Raw genomic sequence first — 22,199 nt, forward strand, 5'->3', positions numbered from 1 at the left:
GCCATGATAATGAGACATCAACGAGTTATTTAATAGTAACATATTAACAACCAAAGACAACACTGACTGCCAGACAGCTAATTCTGAACCTCTGGTCCCATTCTACCAGCCTCACCCCATTGTAGCTGTCCTATACTTGTGCTACCATTGCCCCTCAGTGTAATACAGAGCCATTGCAGTGCCGCTGTCTGTCTGTCTGCCATTGAAGATCATTGAGGGTATAGTTAGCACACTGTGGTCCCATTCTACCAGCCTCACCCCATTGTAGCTGCCCTATACTTGTGCTACCATTGCCCCTCAGTGTAATACAGAGCCATTGCAGTGCCGCTGTCTGTCTGTCTGCCATTGAAGATCATTGAGGGTATAGTTAGCACACTGTGGTCCCATTCTACCAGCCTCACCCCATTGTAGCTGCCCTATACTTGTGCTACCATTGCCCCTCAGTGTAATACAGAGCCATTGCAGTGCCGCTGTCTGTCTGTCTGCCATTGAAGATCATTGAGGGTATAGTTAGCACACTGTGGTCCCATTCTACCAGCCTCACCCCATTGCAGCTGCCCTATACTTGTGCTACCATTGCCCCTCAGTGTAATACAGAGCCATTGCAGTGCCGCTGTCTGTCTGTCTGCCATTGAAGATCATTGAGGGTATAGTTAGCACACTGTGGTCCCATTCTACCAGCCCCATTGCAGCTGCCCTATACTTGTGCTACCATTGCCCCTCAGTGTAATACAGAGCCATTGCAGTGCCGCTGTCTGTCTGTCTGTCATTGAAGATCATTGAGGGTATAGTTAGCACACTGTGGTCCCATTCTACCAGCCTCACCCCATTGTAGCTGCCCTATACTTGTGCTACCATTGCCCCTCAGTGTAATACAGAGCCATTGCAGTGCCGCTGTCTGTCTGTCTGTCATTGAAGATCATTGAGGGTATAGTTAGCACACTGTGGTCCCATTCTACCAGCCTCACCCCATTGTAGCTGCCCTATACTTGTGCTACCATTGCCCCTCAGTGTAATACAGAGCCATTGCAGTGCCGCTGTCTGTCTGTCTGCCATTGAAGATCATTGAGGGTATAGTTAGCACACTGTGGTCCCATTCTACCAGCCTCACCCCATTGTAGCTGCCCTATACTTGTGCTACCATTGCCCCTCAGTGTAATACAGAGCCACTGTAGATAATTGTTAACCCTCCCCTCCTCTCCTCTCAGATTTGACTTCGGGGATGCAGGGGGGCTTCGGCGACCCACCCTCGGACTCTGAGAAGGAGGACGAGCTCTGGGAGAAGGTGGACAGCGTCCGGCACAAACTGACCCGAATCCTGAATCCGGCCAAGCTGACCCCTTACCTGAGACAGTGCAAAGCGATCGACGAGCAGGATGAGGAGGAGGTGCTGAACTCCCTGCAGCTGCCTCTCCGAATCAACAGGGCTGGTGAGAGACCCATAGGGAAGCATTGTGAAGCACAGAGAGGTCTGGTAAAGCATAGGGAAGCATTGTGAAGCACAGAGAGGTGTGGTAAAGCATAGGGAAGCATTGTGAAGCACAGAGAGGTCTGGTAAAGCATAGGGAAGCATTGTAAAGCACAGAGAGGTCTGGTAAAGCATAGGGAAGCATTGTAAAGCACAGAGAGGTCTGGTAAAGCATAGGGAAGCATTGTAAAGCACAGAGAGGTCTGGTAAAGCATAGGGAAGCATTGTAAAGCACAGAGAGGTCTGGTAAAGCATAGGGAAGCATTGTAAAGCACAGAGAGGTCTGGTAAAGCACAGGGAAGCATTGTAAAGCACATAGAGGTCTGGTAATTAATACAGAACCTTTGTCTGTCTGTCATATCTCACTGATTGTCTCTGTCTCTCTCTGTGCGTGTGTGTGTGTGTGTGTGTGGTGTGTGTGTGTTGCAGGTCGCCTCGTTGATATTCTTCGTCAGAAAGGACGTCGGGGTTATGACGCCTTCATGGAGTCCCTGGAATTCTATCACCCCGATTTCTACACCAACCTGACTGGGAGAGAACCCACCCAGCGCTGCTCCATCATACTGGGTGAGCTGGGAGCAAACTGGGAGAGGGAGGGGCCACACTGCTTCCCTCCCAGTCCCTCCTCAGCTCCGCTAAAGCCACACTGCTTCCCTCCCAGTCCCTCCTCAGCTCCACTAGAGCCACACTGCTTCCCTCCCAGTCCCTCCTCAGCTACACTAAAGCCACACTGCTTCCCTCCCAGTCCCTCCTCAGCTCCGCTAGAGCCACACTGCTTCCCTCCCAGTCCCTCCTCAGCTCCGCTAGAGCCACACTGCTTCCCTCCCAGTCCCTCCTCAGCTCCGCTAGAGCCACACTGCTTCCCTCCCAGTCCCTCCTCAGCTCCGCTAGAGCCACACTGCTTCCCTCCCAGTACCTCCTCAGCTCCGCTAGAGCCACGCTGCTTCCCTCCCAGTCCCTCCTCAGCTCCGCTAGAGCCACGCTGCTTCCCTCCCAGTCCCTCCTCAGCTCCGCTAGAGTCACACTGCTTCCCTCCCAGTCCCTCCTCAGCTACACTAAAGCCACACTGCTTCCCTCCCAGTCCCTCCTCAGCTCCGCTAGAGCCACGCTGCTTCCCTCCCAGTCCCTCCTCAGCTCCACTAAAGCCACACTGCTTCCCTCCCAGTCCCTCCTCAGCTCCGCTAGAGCCACACTGCTTCCCTCCCAGTCCCTCCTCAGCTCCGCTAGAGCCACACTGCTTCCCTCCCAGTCCCTCCTCATCTCCGCTAGAGCCACACTGCTTCCCTCCCAGTCCCTCCTCATCTCCGCTAGAGCCACACTGCTTCCCTCCCAGTCCCTCCTCAGCTCCGCTAGAGCCACGCTGCTTCCCTCCCAGTCCCTCCTCAGCTACACTAAAGCCACACTGCTTCCCTCCCAGTCCCTCCTCAGCTCCGCTAGAGCCACACTGCTTCCCTCCCAGTCCCTCCTCAGCTCCACTAGAGCCACACTGCTCCCCTCCCAGTCCCTCCTCAGATCCGCTAGAGCCACGCTGCTTCCCTCCCAGTCTCTCCTCAGCTCCGCTAGAGCCACACTGCTTCCCTCCCAGCCCCTCATGTTCTCTCTCTCTCTCTCTCAGATGAGGAGGGTCCTGAGGGCCTCACTCAGTTTCTGCTGGTGGAAGTGAAGAAGCTGAGGGAGCAGCTGAAGGAGAGCCGGCTGGCTGAGCGGAGGCTGTCTCAACGCTGCCGCGCGGTGGACGAGGAGAGGCGGTGCGGCGAGGAGAGGCTCCGGCTGCTCCGGGAGGAGAGGTCCCGGCTGGACAGGCTGACCGCAGACTGGGAGTCCAGCGCCCTGGAGCTGAGCCGGGCCAAGGAGCACAACTACACACTGGCGCTGAAATACAGCCAGGCCCTGGAGGAGAAGGGGGAGGCCATGAGCAGAGCCAGGGAGCTGCAGTTACAGGTGAGGGGAGAGGAGAGAGGGGAGAGAGGGAGAGGGGAGAGAGGGGAGAGGAGAGAGGGGGAGAGGAGAGAGGAGAGAGGGGGAGAGGAGAGAGGAGAGAGGGGAGAGGGGAGAGGGGAGAGGGGAGAGAGGGGAGAGGAGAGAGGGGGAGAGGAGAGAGGAGAGAGGGGAGAGGGGAGAGAGGGGAGAGAGGGGAGAGGGGAGAGGGGAGAGGAGAGAGGGGGAGAGGAGAGAGGAGAGAGGGGAGAGAGGAGAGAGGGGGAGAGGAGAGAGGGGAGAGGGGAGAGAGGGGAGAGGGGAGAGAGGGGGGAGGGGAGTGGGGAGAGGGGAGAGAGGGGAGGGGAGAGAGGGGAGAGGGGGGAGGGGAGAGGGGGGAGGAGAGAGGGGAGGGGAGAGAGCGGAGAGGGGGGAGGAGAGAGGGGGGAGGGGAGAGGGGAGGGGAGAGGGGGGAGGAGAGGGGAGAGAGGGGGGAGGAGAGGGGAGAGGGGGGAGGAGAGGGGGGAGGAGAGTGGAGAGGGGAGAGAGGAGAGAGGGGAAGTTTGGGGCTCTAGTGCATTCCTCAGTGTGATTGAAACTAAACTGAGTCCAGCAGACCAGCTCTAGTTTGGGGCTCTAGTGCCTTCATCAGTGTGATTGAAACTAAACTGAGTCCAGCAGACCAGCTCTAGTTTGGGGCTCTAGTGCCTTCATCAGCGTGATTGAAACTAAACTGAGTCCAGCAGACCAGCTCTAGTTTGGGGCTCTAGTGCCTTCATCAGTGTGATTGAAACTAAACTGAGTCCAGCAGACCAGCTCTAGTTTGGGGCTCTAGTGCCTTCATCAGCGTGATTGAAACTAAACTGAGTCCAGCAGACCAGCTCTAGTTTGGGGCTCTAGTGCCTTCATCAGCGTGATTGAAACTAAACTGAGTCCAGCAGACCAGCTCTAGTTTGGGGCTCTAGTGCCTTCATTGGATGTTTCTCTCTGTGTGTGACAGGTGGACCTGCTCAAGAACAAGCTTCTCTCATTGGAGGAGGAGGTGAGCCCCGCCCCCCCTCTGAGGCTGGACTCTGATAGGCTGAGCCGGAGTGACAGTGCCATCCAGCTGCTGGAGGAGAACAGACACTTGAAAGACAAACTGACTGAGCTGCAGAGCGCGATACAGGTCTGTCTGTCTGTCTGTATCTGTCTGTCTATCTGTCTGTCTGTGTGTCTGGCTGCCTGTGTGTCTGTCTTTGTGTGTGTGTATGTGTGTCTGCCTGTCTGCCTACCTGTCTGTGTGTGTATCAGTCTCTGTGTCTGTCTGCCTGTCTGTCTTATGATATTACATTGCAGTTCCAATGCAATGCAATGTAACATAGGGAGGCTGTGTGGTCCAGTGGTTAAAGAAAAGGGCTTGTAACCAGGAGATCCCCGGTTCAAATCCCACCTCAGCCACTAACTCATTGTGTGACCCTGAGCAAGTCACTTCACCTCCTTGTGCTCCGTCTTTCTAAGTGACTCTGCAGCTGATGCATAGTTCACACACCCTAGTCTCTGTAAGTCGCCTTGGATAAAGGCGTCTGCTAAATAAACAAATAATATTAATACGCTGCACAGCAGTGTGATCCAGTCCTGGTTTCACTAGAAGTTTAATAATAAGACACACCTGAGCTTGTTAGCTAGACACACTGGGGGCTGATCAAGCTGGTAGCAGTAAAACCTGGAATGGATCACACTGCTGTGCGATAGGAGTCTGATTCCCAGCCCTGGTGTGTGTATCTGTGTGTGCGTGCGTGTGCAGTGCTGTAACAGTGTGTGTGTGTCTCTCTCTTGTGTGTGTCTCAGAGGGGCACAGGCAATCCGATCCTGCTGGAGATTCTGCACCAGGACCATAGAGAGGCTCTGGAGCACAGGAGCGACCTCTGCAATACCATCAACAGACTGCAGGGGGAGCTGATGGCAGTCGAGAGCCACCGCGACAAGGTAACCTAGCAACCAGCCCCCCCCCGGCATTGCAGGCAAATGAATATACCTGGACCCTGCAGTGGATACTGTGACGACAAATTATTATTATTATTATTATTATTATTATTATACACCCCTAATTGCTGTGCTGTGTTCTCCTCTCCCAGCTCCTCACTCACTCTGAGAAACTCGAAGCTCAGATCCAGGCTCTGCAGAGAGACTGTGCGATTGAGAGGAAGAGAAACATCTCCTACCAGACTCAACTGCAGGAGATACAGAGAGAGACATACCAGGTACAGGGAGGAGCCTCGTGCATGGAGCAGCAAACGCTTCCACTAGAAGTCTCTCTCAGCGTCTTCAGTGTCAATTCAATGGCAAACATTTCCACTAGAAGTCTTTCTCAGCGTCTTCAGTGTAAATTCAATGGCAAACGCTTCCACTAGAAGTCTCTCTCAGCATCTTCAGTGTAAATTCAATGGCAAACGTTTCCACTAGAAGTCTTTCTCAGCGTCTTCAGTGTAAATTCAATGGCAAACGTTTCCACTAGAAGTCTTTCTCAGCGTCTTCAGTGTAAATTCAATGGCAAACGTTTCCACTAGAAGTCTTTCTCAGCGTCTTCAGTGTAAATTCAACGGCAAACGTTTCCACTAGAAGTCTTTCTCAGCGTCTTCAGTGTAAATTCAATGGCAAACGTTTCCACTAGAAGTCTTTCTCAGCGTCTTCAGTGTAAATTCAACGGCAAACGTTTCCACTAGAAGTCTTTCTCAGCGTCTTCAGTGTAAATTCAATGGCAAACGTTTCCACTAGAAGTCTTTCTCAGTGTCTTCAGTGTAAATTCAATGGTAAACGTTTCCACTAGAAGTCTCTCTCAGCGTCTTCAGTGTAAATTCAATGGCAAACGTTTCCACTAGAAGTCTTTCTCAGCGTCTTCAGTGTAAATTCAATGGCAAACGTTTCCACTAGAAGTCTTTCTCAGCGTCTTCAGTGTAAATTCAATGGCAAACGTTTCCACTAGAAGTCTCTCTCAGCGTCTTCAGTGTAAATTCAACGGCAAACATTTCCACTAGAAGTCTCTCTCAGCGTCTTCAGTGTAAATTCAACGGCAAACGTTTCCACTAGAAGTCTCTCTCAGCGTCTTCAGTGTAAATTCAACGGCAAACGTTTCCACTAGAAGTCTCTCTCAGCGTCTTCAGTGTAAATTCAATGGCAAACGTTTCCACTAGAAGTCTCTCTCAGCGTCTTCAGTGTAAATTCAACGGCAAACGTTTCCACTAGAAGTCTCTCTCAGCGTCTTCAGTGTAAATTCAACGGCAAACGTTTCCACTAGAAGTCTTTCTCAGCGTCTTCAGTGTAAATTCAACGGCAAACGTTTCCACTAGAAGTCTTTCTCAGCGTCTTCAGTGTAAATTCAACGGCAAATGTTTCCACTAGAAGTCTTTCTCAGCGTCTTCAGTGTAAATTCAACGGCAAACGTTGAGAAAGACTTCTAGTGGAAACGTTTACCATTGAATTTACACTGAAGACGCTGAGAAAGACTTCTAGTGGAAACGTTTGCCATTGAATTTACACTGAAGACGCTGAGAAAGACTTCTAGTGGAAACGTTTGCCGTTGAATTTACACTGAAGACGCTGAGTCTTTCTCAGCGTCTTCAGTGTAAATTCAACGGCAAACGTTTCCACTAGAAGTCTTTCTCAGCGTCTTCAGTGTAAATTCAATGGCAAACGTTTCCACTAGAAGTCTTTCTCAGCGTCTTCAGTGTAAATTCAATGGTAAACGTTTCCACTAGAAGTCTTTCTCAGCGTCTTCAGTGTAAATTCAATGGCAAACGTTTCCACTAGAAGTCTCTCTCAGCGTCTTCAGTGTAAATTCAACGGCAAACTTTTCCACTAGAAGTCTTTCTCATGTTCCTCAGTGTAGTCTGGCTGATCTCTCGCTCCCCCTCTCCCCCCTCTCTCTCTCTCGCTCTCGTTCTCTCTCTCTCTCTCTCTCTCTCTCTCTCTCTCTCTCTCTCTATCTCTCTCTCCCCCCCCTCTCTCTCTCTCTCTCTCTCTCTCTCTCTCTCTCTCTCTCTCTCTCTCTCTCTCTCTCTCTCAGGCCCTGCGCAGTCGGGACACGTTGCAGCTGCAGTACACAGAGTGCATGCTGGGTAAGAACGACCTTCGGAAAGTCATCGAGGAGCTCCGGGACGCCAACGGTGAGCTGGAGAGAAAATTGCTGAGAGCGGAGAGTGGAGCGAAACGGAGCTGCCTGGACTGTGTGAGTACTGAGAGATACACTGAGAGATACACTGAGAGATACACTGAGATACACTGAGAGATACACTGAGATACACTGAGAGACACACTGAGAGATACACTGAGAGATACACTGAGAGATACACTGAGAGGTACACTGAGAGATACACTGAGAGATACACTGAGATACACTGAGAGATACACTGAAAGAGCAGAGAGTGGAGCGAAACAGAGCTGCCTGGACTGTGTGAGTACTGAGAGATACACTGAGAGATACTGAGAGATACACTGAGAGACACACTGAGATACACTGAGAGATACACTGAGATACACTGAGAGATACACTGAGACTCACTGAGATACACTGAGAGATACACTGAGACACACTGAGATACACTAAGATACACTGAGATACACTGAGAGATACTGAGAGATACACTGAGAGACACACTGAGACACACTGAGATACACTGAGAGATACACTGAGACACACTGAGAGACACACTGAGAGACACACTGAGACACACTGAGATACACTGAGAGATACACTGAGACACACTGAGAGATACACTGAGAGACATACTGAGATATACACTGAGACACACTGAGGGACACAGTGAGACACATACACTAAGAGACACACACTGAGACACGCGCACACACACACACACACTGAGACACACTGAGATACACTAAGATACACTGAGAGATACACTGAGATACACTGAGAGATACTGAGAGATACACTGAGAGACACACTGAGAGACACTGAGAGATACACTGAGAGACACACTGAGACACACAGAGATACACTGAGAGATACACTGAGATACACTGAGAGGTACACTAAGAGGTACACTGAGAGATACACTGAGAGATACTAAGAGATACACTGAGAGATACACTGAGAGATACACTGAGAGATACACTGTGAGATACACTGTGAGATACACTGAGAGATACACTGAGAGGTACACTGAGAGATACACTGAGATACACTGAGAGATACACTGAGAGATACACGAGATACACTGAGAGATACACTGAGAGGTACACTGAGAGATACACGAGATACACTGAGAGATACACTGAGAGACACTGAGAGATACACTGAGATACACTGAGAGATACACTGAGAGATACACGAGATACACTGAGAGATACACTGAGATACACTGAGAGATACACTGAGATACACTGATACACCGAGAGACACTGAGAGATACACTGAGAGATACACTGAGAGATACACTGAGAGATACACTGGGATACACTGAGAGATACACTGTGAGATACACTGAGATACACTGAGATACACTGAGAGATACACTGAGAGATACACCGAGATACACTGAGAGATACACTGAGAGATACACTGAGATACACTGATACACTGAGAGACACTGAGAGATACACTGAGAGATACACTGAGATACACTGAGAGATACACTGAGAGGTACACTGAGAGATACTGAGAGATACACTGAGATACACTGAGAGGTACACTGAGAGATACACTGAGAGATATACTGAGATACACTGAGAGATACACTGAGAGACACTGAGAGATACACTGAGAGATACACTGAGAGATACACTGAGAGGTACACTGAGATACACTGAGAGATACACTGAGAGACACTGAGAGGTACACTGAGATACACTGAGAGATACACTGAGAGACACACTGAGAGATACACTGAGAGGTACACTGAGATACACTGAGAGATACACTGAGAGACACACTGAGAGATACACTGAGAGGTACACTGAGAGATACACTGAGAGGTACACTGAGATACACTGAGAGATACTGAGAGATACACGAGATACACTGAGATACACTGAGAGATACACTGAGATACACTGAGAGATACACTGAGATACACTGAGAGATACACTGAGAGATACACTGAGAGACACTGAGAGATACACTGAGAGATACACTGAGATACACTGAGAGATACACTGAGAGACACTGAGAGATACACTGAGAGATACACTGAGATACACTGAGATACACTGAGAGATACACTGAGATACACTGAGAGATACACTGAGAGATACACTGAGATACACTGAGAGATACACTGAGATACACTGAGAGATACACTGAGAGATACACTGAGAGACACTGAGAGATACACTGAGAGGTACACTGAGATACACTGAGAGATACACTGAGAGGTACACTGAGAGATACACCAAGAGATACACTGAGATACACTGTGAGATACACTGAGAGATACACTGAGAGATACACTGAGAGGTACACTGAGAGATACACTGAGATACACTGAGAGATACACTGAGATACACTGAGAGATACACTGAGAGATACACTGTGAGATACACTGAGAGATACACTGAGAGATACACTGAGAGGTACACTGAGAGATACACTGAGATACACTGAGAGATACACCAAGAGATACACTGAGATACACTGAGATACACCAAGAGATACACTGAGAGATACACTGAGATACACTGAGAGACACTGAGAGATACACTGAGAGGTACACTGAGAGATACACTGAGAGATACACTGAGATACACTGAGATACACTGAGAGATACACTGAGATACACTGAGAGATACACTGAGATACACTGAGAGATACACTGAGATACACTGAGAGATACACTGAGATACACTGTGAGATACACTGAGAGATACACTGAGAGATACACTGTGAGATACACTGAGATACACTGAGATACACTGAGAGATACACTGAGATACACTGAGAGATACACTGAGATACACTGAGAGATACACTGAGATACACTGAGAGATACACTGAGATACACTGTGAGATACACTGAGAGATACACTGAGAGATACACTGAGATACACTGTGAGATACACTGAGAGATACACTGAGATACACTGAGAGATACACTGAGATACACTGAGAGATACACTGTGAGATACACTGAGAGATACACTGAGAGATACACCAAGAGATACACTGAGAGGTACACTGAGAGATACACTGAGATACACTGAGAGATACACTGTGAGATACACTGAGATACACTGAGAGATACACTGAGATACACTGAGAGATACACTGAGATACACTGTGAGATACACTGAGAGGTACACTGAGAGATACACTGAGAGATACACCGAGAGATACACTGAGAGGTACACTGAGAGATACACTGAGAGATACACCGAGAGATACACTGAGATACACTGAGAGATACACTGAGAGATACACTGAGATACACTGAGAGATACACTGAGATACACTGAGAGATACACTGAGAGATACACTGAGAGACACTGAGAGATACACTGAGAGGTACACTGAGATACACTGAGAGATACACTGAGAGATACACTGAGAGGTACACTGAGAGATACACCAAGAGATACACTGAGATACACTGTGAGATACACTGAGAGATACACTGAGAGATACACTGAGAGGTACACTGAGAGATACACTGAGATACACTGAGAGATACACTGAGATACACTGAGAGATACACTGAGAGATACACCAAGAGATACACTGAGATACACTGTGAGATACACTGAGAGATACACTGAGAGATACACTGAGAGGTACACTGAGAGATACACTGAGATACACTGAGAGATACACCGAGAGATACACCGAGAGATACACTGAGATACACTGAGAGACACTGAGAGATACACTGAGAGGTACACTGAGAGATACACTGAGAGATACACTGAGATACACTGAGATACACTGAGAGATACACTGAGATACACTGAGAGATACACTGAGATACACTGAGAGATACACTGAGATACACTGAGAGATACACTGAGAGATACACTGTGAGATACACTGAGAGATACACTGAGAGATACACTGTGAGATACACTGAGATACACTGAGATACACTGAGAGATACACTGAGATACACTGAGAGATACACTGAGATACACTGAGAGATACACTGAGATACACTGTGAGATACACTGAGAGATACACTGAGAGATACACTGAGATACACTGTGAGATACACTGAGAGATACACTGAGATACACTGAGAGATACACTGAGATACACTGAGAGATACACTGTGAGATACACTGAGAGATACACTGAGATACACTGAGAGATACACTGAGAGATACACTGAGAGATACACTGAGATACACTGAGAGATACACTGTGAGATACACTGAGGTACACTGAGAGATACACTGAGATACACTGAGAGATACACTGAGATACACTGAGAGATACACTGAGAGATACACTGAGACACACTGAGAGGTACACTGAGAGATACACTGAGAGATACACTGAGAGATACACGAGATACACTGAGAGATACACTGTGAGATACACTGAGAGATACACTGAGAGATACACTGAGATACACTGAGAGATACACTGAGATACACTGAGAGATACACCGAGAGATACACTGAGAGGTACACTGAGAGATACACTGAGAGATACACGAGATACACTGAGAGATACACTGTGAGATACACTGAGAGATACACTGAAAGATACACTGAGATACACTGAGATACACTGAGAGATACACTGAGATACACTGAGAGATACACTGAGATACACTGAGAGATACACTGAGATACACTGTGAGATACACTGAGAGATACACTGAGAGATACACTGTGAGATACACTGAGATACACTGAGATACACTGAGAGATACACTGAGATACACTGAGAGATACACTGAGATACACTGAGAGATACACTGAGATACACTGAGAGATACACTGAGATACACTGTGAGATACACTGAGAGATACACTGAGAGATACACTGAGATACACTGTGAGATACACTGAGAGATACACTGAGATACACTGAGAGATACACTGAGATACACTGAGAGATACACTGTGAGATACACTGAGAGATACACTGAGAGATACACTGAGAGATACACTGAGATACACTGAGATACACTGAGAGATACACTGAGACACACTGAGAGATACACTGAGACTCACTGAGATACACTGAGAGATACACTGTGAGATACACTGAGAGATACACTGTGAGATACACCAAGAGATACACTGAGAGGTACACTGAGAGATACACTGAGAGGTACACTGAGATACACTGTGAGATACACTGAGATACATTGAGAGATACACTGAGAGATACACTGAGAGATACACTGAGATACACTGAGAGATACACTAAGATACACTGAGAGACACACTGAGAGATACACTGAGAGATACACTGAGAGATACACTGAGAGGTACACTGAGAGATACACTGAGAGATACACTGAGATACACTGAGAGATACACTGAAAGAGCAGAGAGTGGAGCGAAACAGAGCTGCCTGGACTGTGTGAGTACTGAGAGATACACTGAGAGATACTGAGAGATACACTGAGATACACTGAGAGATACACTGAGAGATACACTGAGAGATACACTGAGATACACTGAGATACACTGAGAGATACACTGAGATACACTGAGAGATACACTGAGAGATACACTGAGATACACTGAGAGATACACTGAGAGGTACACTGAGATACACTGTGAGATACACTGAGATACACTGAGAGATACACTGAGAGATACACTGAGAGATACACTGAGATACACTGAGATACACTGAGAGATACACTGAGATACACTGAGAGATACACTGAGATACACTGAGAGATACACTGAGAGATACACCGAGAGATACACTGAGAGATACACTGTGATACACTGAGATACACTGAGATACACTGAGAGACACTGAGAGATACACTGAGAGGTACACTGAGATACACTGAGAGATACACTGAGATACACTGAGAGATACACTGAGATACACTGAGAGATACACTGAGAGGTACACTGAGAGATACACTGAGAGATACACTGAGATACACTGAGATTTACACTGACACACTGAGATATACACTGAGAGACATACTGAGATATACACTGAGACACACTGAGGGACACAGAGAGACACATACACTAAGAGACACACACTGAGACACGCACACACACACACACACACACACTGAGGGACACATACTTTCACACTTTGCCATTGCAACAGAAGTAAGAATCCTGTGTCCCCTGTGGTCACGTGACCCTCTCCCTGTGTTTGAGTCCACTGTCTCTCCCTGTATTTCAGAGTCCGCTGTCTCTCCTGTGTTTCAGAGTCCGCTGTCTCTCCTGTGTTTCAGAGTCCGCTCTCTCTCCTGTGTTTCAGAGTCCACTCTCTCTCCTGTGTTTCAGAGTCCGCTCTCTCTCCTGTGTTTCAGAGTCTGCTGTCTCTCTCCTGTGTGTCAGAGTCCGCTGTCTCTCCCTGTGTTTCAGAGTCCGTTCTTTCTCCTGTGTTTCAGAGTCCGCTGTCTCTCCTGTGTTTCAGAGTCCGCTGTCTCTCTCCTGTGTGTCAGTCCGCTCTCTCTCCTGTGTTTCAGAGTCCGCTGTCTCTCCTGTGTTTCAGAGTCCGCTGTCTCTCCTGTGTTTCAGAGTCCGCTGTCTCTCCCTGTGTTTCAGAGTCCGCTGTCTCTCCTGTGTTTCAGAGTCCGCTGTCTCTCCTGTGTTTCAGAGTCCGCTGTCTCTCCTGTGTTTCAGAGTCCGCTGTCTCTCCCTGTGTTTCAGAGTCCGCTGTCTCTCCTGTGTTTCAGAGTCCGCTGTCTCTCCTGTGTTTCAGAGTCCGCTGTCTCTCCTGTGTTTCAGAGTCCGCTCTCTCTCCTGTGTTTCAGAGTCCGCTGTCTCTCCTGTGTTTCAGAGTCCGCTGTCTCTCCTGTGTTTCAGAGTCCGCTGTCTCTCCTGTGTTTCAGAGTCCGCTGTCTCTCCCTGTGTTTCAGAGTCCGCTGTCTCTCCCTGTGTTTCAGAGTCCGCTGTCTCTCCCTGTGTTTCAGAGTCCGCTGTCTCTCCTGTGTGACGGCCCCTGCAGTGAGCTGTGCTGCTCTCTCTATGAGGAGAGGCTGTCAGTACCGGAGGAGACCAGATGGGGGAGCAGCAAGGTGAGAGAGACAGCATCCCAATCTGAGTTCAGCACACTGAGAGACACACTGATACACACTGATACACACACATTGAGACACACTGAGATACACACTGAGAGACACACACTGAGGCACACTGAGAGACACACTGAGAGACACACTGAGATGCACACTGAGGCACACTAATACACACTGAGATACACACTGAGACACACTGAGATACACACTGAGATACACACACTGAGATACACACTGAGATACACTGAGAGACACACTGATACACTGACGGACACACTGAGATACACTGAGATACACACTGAGATACACACTGAGAGACACACTGATACACTGAGAGACACACTGAGATACACACTGAGAGACACACTGATACACTGACGGACACACTGAGATACACTGAGATACACACTGAGATACACACTGAGACACACTGAGATACACACTGAGATACACACTGAGAGACACACTGATACACTGAGAGACACACTGAGATACACTGAGATACACACTGAGACACTGAGAGACACACTGAGGCACACTGATACACACACATTGAGACACACTGAGATACACACTGAGATACTGAGAAACACACTGATACACAGATTGAGACACATTGAGACACACTGAGGCACACTGATACACACTGATACACACACATTGAGACACACTGAGATACACACTGAGATACTGAGAAACACACTGATACACAGATTAAGACACATTGAGACACACTGAGGCACACTGAGACACACTGAGAGACACTGAGATACAAACACAGACACACACTGAGAGACACACTAAGAGACACTGAGATACACACACAGACACACACTGAGAGACACACTGAGAGACACTGAGATACACACACAGACACACACTGAGAGACACACTGAGAGACACTGAGATACAAACACAGACACACACTGAGAGACACACTGAGAGACCCTTATGATGCAGTCGGGTCGTGTTTACATTTTTCTAAATTTTGTTTTCAGGCTCTTCCAAAACTCCAATACTCGGACGGTAAGTTCTGAACTCAGATATGAATATATTTATAATAGCAAATGCAGGACAGCCTCCTTACGATGGATTTTCTGTCCCATTTTCAATAAAAAATATATACTGATTATAGGGCAGCAGTGTGGAGTAGTGGTCAGGGGCTCTAGACTCTTGACCGGAGGGTCGTGGGTTCAATCCCAGGTGGGGGACACTGCTGCTGTACCCTTGAGCAAGGTACTTTACCTAGATTGCTCCAGTAAAAACCCAACTGTATAAATGGGGAATTGTATGTAAAAATAATGTGATATCTTGTAACAATTGTTAGTCGCCCTGGATAAGGGCGTCTGCTAAGAAATAAATAATAATAATAATAATAATAATAATAATAATAATAATAATAATAATAATAATATTTGAATGCCTGAAAGGGTTCATTTTGTCCACACTGTTTATTTTAAGAAGGTGTCTGTCTCTCTCTCTCTCTCGTGTTAAATCGAGTGTTTCTGTTTGTCTAGGATCCTGTGCAAATTCAGAGGAGTTTCTGTCTGTAACGGTAAGAACGAATAACACGTTTCTAACACAATTCTATAGGAGATTTACTGTACCTAGAATATCATGACCGTGACATGATTTAAAATAAAAAATAAAAACTATATGAACATCATTTCAGATCTTTTATCATTTAACATCGTGATGTAATCAAAAGAAACTACAAAATCATATCACAAAAAAAAGACTTTAATCGCAGTCCAGTCGTATTTCATGTGAGATTTCTGAAATGTCACATTTTTTTTTCAATGTCAGTTTTTCTGTTCAGTATCTGGAAAACTACAAAGCGCTGGGTGTGGAATTCAATATGTTAACAAGGGAACATTATTCAGCAGCTTTCATTGGACTCTATGAAGCTGAGGGAGTTCATTCTATATAGAGGGGGTGGAATTCAATATGTTAACAAGAGAACATTATTCAGCAGCTTTCATTGGACTCTATGAAGCTGAGGGAGTTCATTCTATATAGAGGGGGTGGAATTCAATATGTTAACAAGAGAACATTATTCAGCAGCTTTCATTGGACTCTATGAAGCTGAATCAGTTCATTCTATATAGAGGGGTGGAATTCAATATGTTAACAAGGGAACATTATTCAACAGCTTTCATTGGACTCTATGAAGCTGAGGGAGTTCATTCTATATAGAGGGAGTGGAATTCAATATGTTAACAAGAGAACATTATTCAGCAGCTTTCATTGGACTCTATGAAGCTGAATCAGTTCATTCTATATAGAGGGGGTGGAATTCAATATGTTAACAAGGGAACATTATTCAGCAGCTTTCATTGGACTCTATGAAGCTGAGGGAGTTCATTCTATATAGAGGGGGTGGAATTCAATATGTTAACAAGGGAACATTATTCAACAGCTTTCATTGGACTCTATGAAGCTGAGGGAGTTCATTCTATATAGAGAGGGTGGAATTCAATATGTTAACAAGAGAACATTATTCAGCAGCTTTCATTGGACTCTATGAAGCTGAATCAGTTCATTCTATATAGAGGGGGTGGAATTCAATATGTTAACAAGGGAACATTATTCAGCAGCTTTCATTGGACTCTATGAAGCTGAATCAGTTCATTCTATATAGAGGGGGTGGAATTCAATATGTTAACAAGGGAACATTATTCAGCAGCTTTCATTAGACTCTATGAAGCTGAGGGAGTTCATTCTATATAGAGGGGGTGGAATTCAATATGTTAACAAGGGAACATTATTCAGCAGCTTTCATTGGACTCTATGAAGCTGAGGGAGTTCATTCTATATAGAGGGGGTGGAATTCAATATGTTAACAAGGGAACATTATTCAGCAGCTTTCATTGGACTCTATGAAGCTGAATCAGTTCATTCTATATAGAGGGTGATGCTGCTAAACTTTTGCCCACAGCTGTACATGATGTATCGTAACAGAGGCCTGTATCGCTTGTGATACGAGACCACAGCATAAAGAACTACAGCTCCCAGCATGCCTCACCATTTCCGCGGGTGCAGAGGCATGCTGGGAGCCGTAGTCCTAGCCAGCAAGTTCATTCTACAGACCAGGTAAGAGATACTGAATTGATTTTATTGAATGTGTTTTAGGAAACTGAGGACAGCGAGAAAGACATCAACCGATTATCAATATTCCCGTTTCCTCCTTGCGCCGGATCAATTCTGCGCAGAAACCAGGAACACGACCTGCTGTTATCCGAGGCAAGGTAAGGATATCCATACGTCTGGGAATAACATTTTCAGGGGTCCCCGAGGGTCTCCCCTGGTAAAGGCACGGCCGCGTGGTGCGCAGGGGGGGAGTCGCACAGTCAGAGGAGCGCAGGGGTACCTCAGGGTCTCCCCTGGTAAAGGCACGGCCGCGTGGGGTGCAGGGGGGGAGTCACACAGTCAGGGGACCGCAGGGGTCCCCGAGGGTCTCCCCTGGTAAAGGCACGGCCGCGTGGTGCGCAGGGGGGGAGTCGCACAGTCAGAGGAGCGCAGGGGTACCTCAGGGTCTCCCCTGGTAAAGGCACGGCCGCGTGGGGTGCAGGGGGGGAGTCGCACAGTCAGGGGAGCGCAGGGGTCCCCGAGGGTCTCCCCTGGTAAAGGCACAGCCGCGTGGGGTGCAGGGGGGGAGTCGCACAGTCAGGGGAGCGCAGGGGTCCCCGAGGGTCTCCCCTGGTAAAGGCAGGGCCGCGTGGGGTGCAGGGGGGGAGTCACACAGTCAGGAGAGCGCAGGGGTCCCCGAGGGTCTCCCCTGGTAAAGGCACGGCCGCGTGGTGCGCAGGGGGGAGTCACAGTCAGGGGAGCGCAGGGGTCCCCGAGGGTCTCCCCTGGTAAAGGCACGACCGCGTGGTGCGCAGGGGGGAGTCACACAGTCAGGGGAGCGCAGGGGTCCCCGAGGGTCTCCCCTGGTAAAGGCACGGCCGCGTGGGGTGCAGGGGGGAGTCACACAGTCAGGGGAGCGCAGGGGTCCCCGAGGGTCTCCCCTGGTAAAGGCACGGCCGCGTGGGGTGCAGGGGGGGAGTCACACAGTCGGGAGCGCAGGGGTCCCCGAGGGTCTCCCCCTGGTAAAGGCATGGCCGTGTGGTGCGCAGGGGGGAGTCACACAGTCAGGGGAGCGCAGGGGTCCCCGAGGGTCTCCCCTGGTAAAGGCACGGCCGCGTGGGGTGCAGGGGGGAGTCGCACAGTCAGGGGAGCCCAGGGGTCCCCGAGGGTCTCCCCTGGTAAAGGCACGGCCGCGTGGGGTGCAGGGGGGGAGTCACACAGTCAGGGGAGCGCAGGGGTCCCCGAGGGTCTCCCCTGGTAAAGGCACGGCCGCGTGGGGTGCAGGGGGGGAGTCACACAGTCAGGGGAGCGCAGGGGTCCCCGAGGGTCTCCCCTGGTAAAGGCACGGCCGCGTGGGGTGCAGGGGGGAGTCGCACAGTCAGGGGAGCCCAGGGGTCCCCGAGGGTCTCCCCTGGTAAAGGCACGGCCGCGTGGGGTGCAGGGGGGAGTCACAGTCAGGGGAACGCAGGGGTCCCCGAGGGTCTCCCCTGGTAAAGGCACGGCCGCGTGGGGTGCAGGGGGGAGTCACAGTCAAGGGAACGCAGGGGTCCCCGAGGGTATCCCCTGGTAAAGGCACGGCCGCGTGGGGAGCAGGGGGGGAGTCACACAGTCAGGGGAGCGCAGGGGTCCCCAAGGGTCTCCCCTGGTAAAGGCACGGCCGCGTGGTGTGCAGGGGGGGAGTCACACAGTCAGGGGAGCGCAGGGGTCCCCGAGGGTCTCCCCTGGTAAAGGCACGGCCGCGTGGGGTGCAGGGGGGGAGTCGCACAGTCAGGGGAGCGCAGGGGTCCCCGAGGGTCTCCCCTGGTAAAGGCACGGCCGCGTGGGGTGCAGGGGGGGAGTCACACAGTCAGGGGAGCGCAGGGGTCCCCGAGGGTCTCCCCTGGTAAAGGCAGGGTCTAAATTGGGGAGAAAAGCAGGTGCATTAACATTTATTTTTTCTCTTCCAGGTTCGAATATGATTCTTGGGGAAGTGACGATAATCTAACAGGTAGAACATCATTTTTTTTTTTTTTTTTTTTTTTTCATGTTCCGCCCTCTCTACAGTTTAATGGTATTTTGCTTCAGTCGTTCCGGTAGTTTCTGTTTTCCTCTGATGTCGCGTTCTGATCATTTTTAAAATCTGCCTTTACCCGCCTTTGAGAAGCTCCTTTGGAGAATCCTAACAGCCAGACACCCCCAGCAGCCTGGTTTGACATCACTGTCATGTTTTCCCTTCCCATGATTCCCGGTGCATGTCCACTCTCTCCTCTCTCCTCTCGCTCTCAGGGCCTGGTCACACGGACTCGCCTCTCTCCATGTCCTCGAGCTCTTTCGGGTCGCAGATCTTCCCTTCGGATTTGATTACGATCCCGAAGGCTCCCTGCACCCCAAATCTGAGCACCCCGAATATCAGCACCCCACCCGTGAGCACCCCAGACCTCTTCCGATGGTAAATGCGCACCATCGCAGAACCGTTTCGTTTTGTGTTTTGGTTGAATCGGTTTTACGCACCGTTCTCTCCCTCTGTGTTTCTCTCCCAGTCCTGTTGCTCCGCCCACAACGGATCCAGGCCCCGCCCCCCTGTTGCAGAAAGGGAGTCTGGCCGCTGACATCACCATCGTCGGGGGCAACCGCACAGGGGTGTTTGTGAGCGGGGTGAAGGAGGGTTCGAGAGCGGAGCAGTGCGGCCTGAAAGAAGGGTGTCAGCTGCTGGAGGTGAGGAGTGGGGCTAAAACCTCCGCCCCTTTAAGACTTGGACACTTCTGTTAGTGAGAAGACAGGGGTCAGGGGGTTGACTGGACAGATTCACTGCTATATATGAGAATCGAAAAATAACAATATGTCTCTCTCTCCCTCTCCCCCTCTCTACCCTCTCCCTCTACCCTCTCCTGCTCTCCCTCCCTGTCCCTCCCCTCTCCCTGTCCCTGTCCCTCTCCCCCCTCCCTCTCTCCCTCTCCCCTCTCCCTCTCTCCCTCTCCCTCTACCTCTCTCCTTCTCTGTCTCCCTCCCCTCCCCATCTCTCTCATCTCTCTCCCTCCCATCTCCCTTTCTCTCTCCTCTCTCCCTCTCCCTCTCTCCTCTCTCTCCTCCCCTCTCTCCCTCTACCTCTCTCCCCCTCCCCTCTCTCCCTCTCCTCTCTCCGTCTCTCCCCCCCTCCCCTCTCTCTCTCTCCCTCCCCTCTCCCCTCTCCCTCTCCCTCTCCCTCCTCCCTTCTCTCTCCCTCTACCTCTCCCCCTCTCTCCTCTCTCCGTCTCTCCCCTCCCCTCTTTCTCCTCTCTCTCTCCCCTCTCCCCCCTCTCTCTCTCTCTCTAAGCTGTTGATGGGTGGAGAGAGTTTGAAGTTGGATTCTTGCACTAAAGAAGTCGCTCACTTCAGCCTGCAGGGGTGGACGGAGCCCTCCGCCCTGAAATTCAAACACAACAATGAAGGTAAGAGAGCACAGACCAGCCCTTTCTCAGCGTCTTCAGTGTCAATTCAATGGCAAACGTTTCCACTAGAAGTCTTTCTCAGCGTCTTCAGTGTAAATTCAACAGCAAACGTTTCCTCTAGAAGTCTTTCTCAGCGTCTTCAGTGTAAATTCAATGGCAAACGTTTCCACTAGAAGTCTTTCTCAGCGTCTTCAGTGTAAATTCAATGGCAAACGTTTCCACTAGAAGTCTCTCTCAGCGTCTTCAGTGTAAATTCAATGGCAAACGTTTCCACTAGAAGTCTTTCTCAGCGTCTTCAGTGTAAATTCAATGGCAAACGTTTCCACTAGAAGTCTCTCACAGCGTCTTCAGTGTAAATTCAATGGCAAACGTTTCCACTAGAAGTCTTTCTCAGTGTCTTCAGTGTAAATTCACATTCAGGTTACAGGGAGCTGTGTCAGGACCTGCAGAGCAGAGGCAATGCGGACTCCTTCTATGTGAGGGTCAATCTGGACATTAGGGGGCGCTCTGACTGCCACTCCATGGAGGTGCGCTGCGATGACATCATTCACGTGGTAGACACGGTCTACCAGGGCCGGTACCAGTGGTTCTGTAGCAGAGTGGACCCGACCTCAAAGAGCAGTCTGGACAGCGGTACTGTACCAAACTATACCAGGTAACTATCTTTGTGAAGATCCTGATAGTTTCTGCAGGGAGGGGAATCAGACTCCCGCTGCACAGCAGTGTGATCCAGTCCTGGTTTCACTAGGAGTTTAATAATAAGACACACCTGAGCTTGTTAGCTAGACACACTGGGGGCTGATCAAGCTGGTAGCAGTAAAACCTGGACTGGATCACACTGCTGTGCAATAGGAGCCTGATTCCCAGCCCTGAAGGGTTTTGCATTCAGAGCCCTAACCGTCAGAATTCAGACAACACAATGCATTTAAAATAGCTCTTAAAATAAAGGGGAATTTCATTGGCCTGCTGTATAAAAGGGGAGTGGCCGACACTTGTGCGCGTAATTGCCTTTAAGAAGTATTTATTGACCGGCAGGCATTAAATCAATGCAATCGTTAGTTAACCTTTTGTTGATTTTCAAAATCAGAAAAGCTGTCCTCCCCTCACCTTTACAACCGGGCTATTTATTTATTTATTTATTTTTTGCCGCCGTGGCGAGATCGTAAAGGCGAGGGA

At 49.2% G+C, this 22,199-nt stretch overlaps 1 protein-coding gene across 2 annotated transcripts in view; it reads left to right on the plus strand.

Moving 5' to 3' along the window:
- The window catches only part of LOC131723006 (caspase recruitment domain-containing protein 10-like), a 38,896-nt gene that overhangs the window by 4,267 nt on the left and 12,430 nt on the right, over positions 1-22,199 (plus strand). For both annotated transcript variants that reach the window (XR_009320100.1, XM_059016256.1), the window contains exons 2-17: positions 1,209-1,430; positions 1,898-2,035; positions 3,084-3,409; positions 4,386-4,553; positions 5,216-5,353; positions 5,503-5,628; positions 7,431-7,592; positions 14,443-14,547; positions 15,546-15,573; positions 16,065-16,102; positions 17,680-17,795; positions 19,563-19,603; positions 19,882-20,044; positions 20,136-20,310; positions 20,909-21,023; positions 21,444-21,678. Coding sequence is in view for 1 of the 2 variants with exons in the window: in XM_059016256.1 (XP_058872239.1) it covers positions 1,209-1,430; positions 1,898-2,035; positions 3,084-3,409; positions 4,386-4,553; positions 5,216-5,353; positions 5,503-5,628; positions 7,431-7,592; positions 14,443-14,547; positions 15,546-15,573; positions 16,065-16,102; positions 17,680-17,795; positions 19,563-19,603; positions 19,882-20,044; positions 20,136-20,310; positions 20,909-21,023; positions 21,444-21,678 (2,296 nt within the window). In the remaining variant the exon portion in view is untranslated. The remainder of the gene's footprint in view (positions 1-1,208; positions 1,431-1,897; positions 2,036-3,083; positions 3,410-4,385; positions 4,554-5,215; positions 5,354-5,502; positions 5,629-7,430; positions 7,593-14,442; positions 14,548-15,545; positions 15,574-16,064; positions 16,103-17,679; positions 17,796-19,562; positions 19,604-19,881; positions 20,045-20,135; positions 20,311-20,908; positions 21,024-21,443; positions 21,679-22,199) is intronic.

This window comes from Acipenser ruthenus, chromosome 52, assembly GCF_902713425.1.
Source record: "Acipenser ruthenus chromosome 52, fAciRut3.2 maternal haplotype, whole genome shotgun sequence".
NCBI classification, from domain to species: domain Eukaryota; kingdom Metazoa; phylum Chordata; class Actinopteri; order Acipenseriformes; family Acipenseridae; genus Acipenser; species Acipenser ruthenus.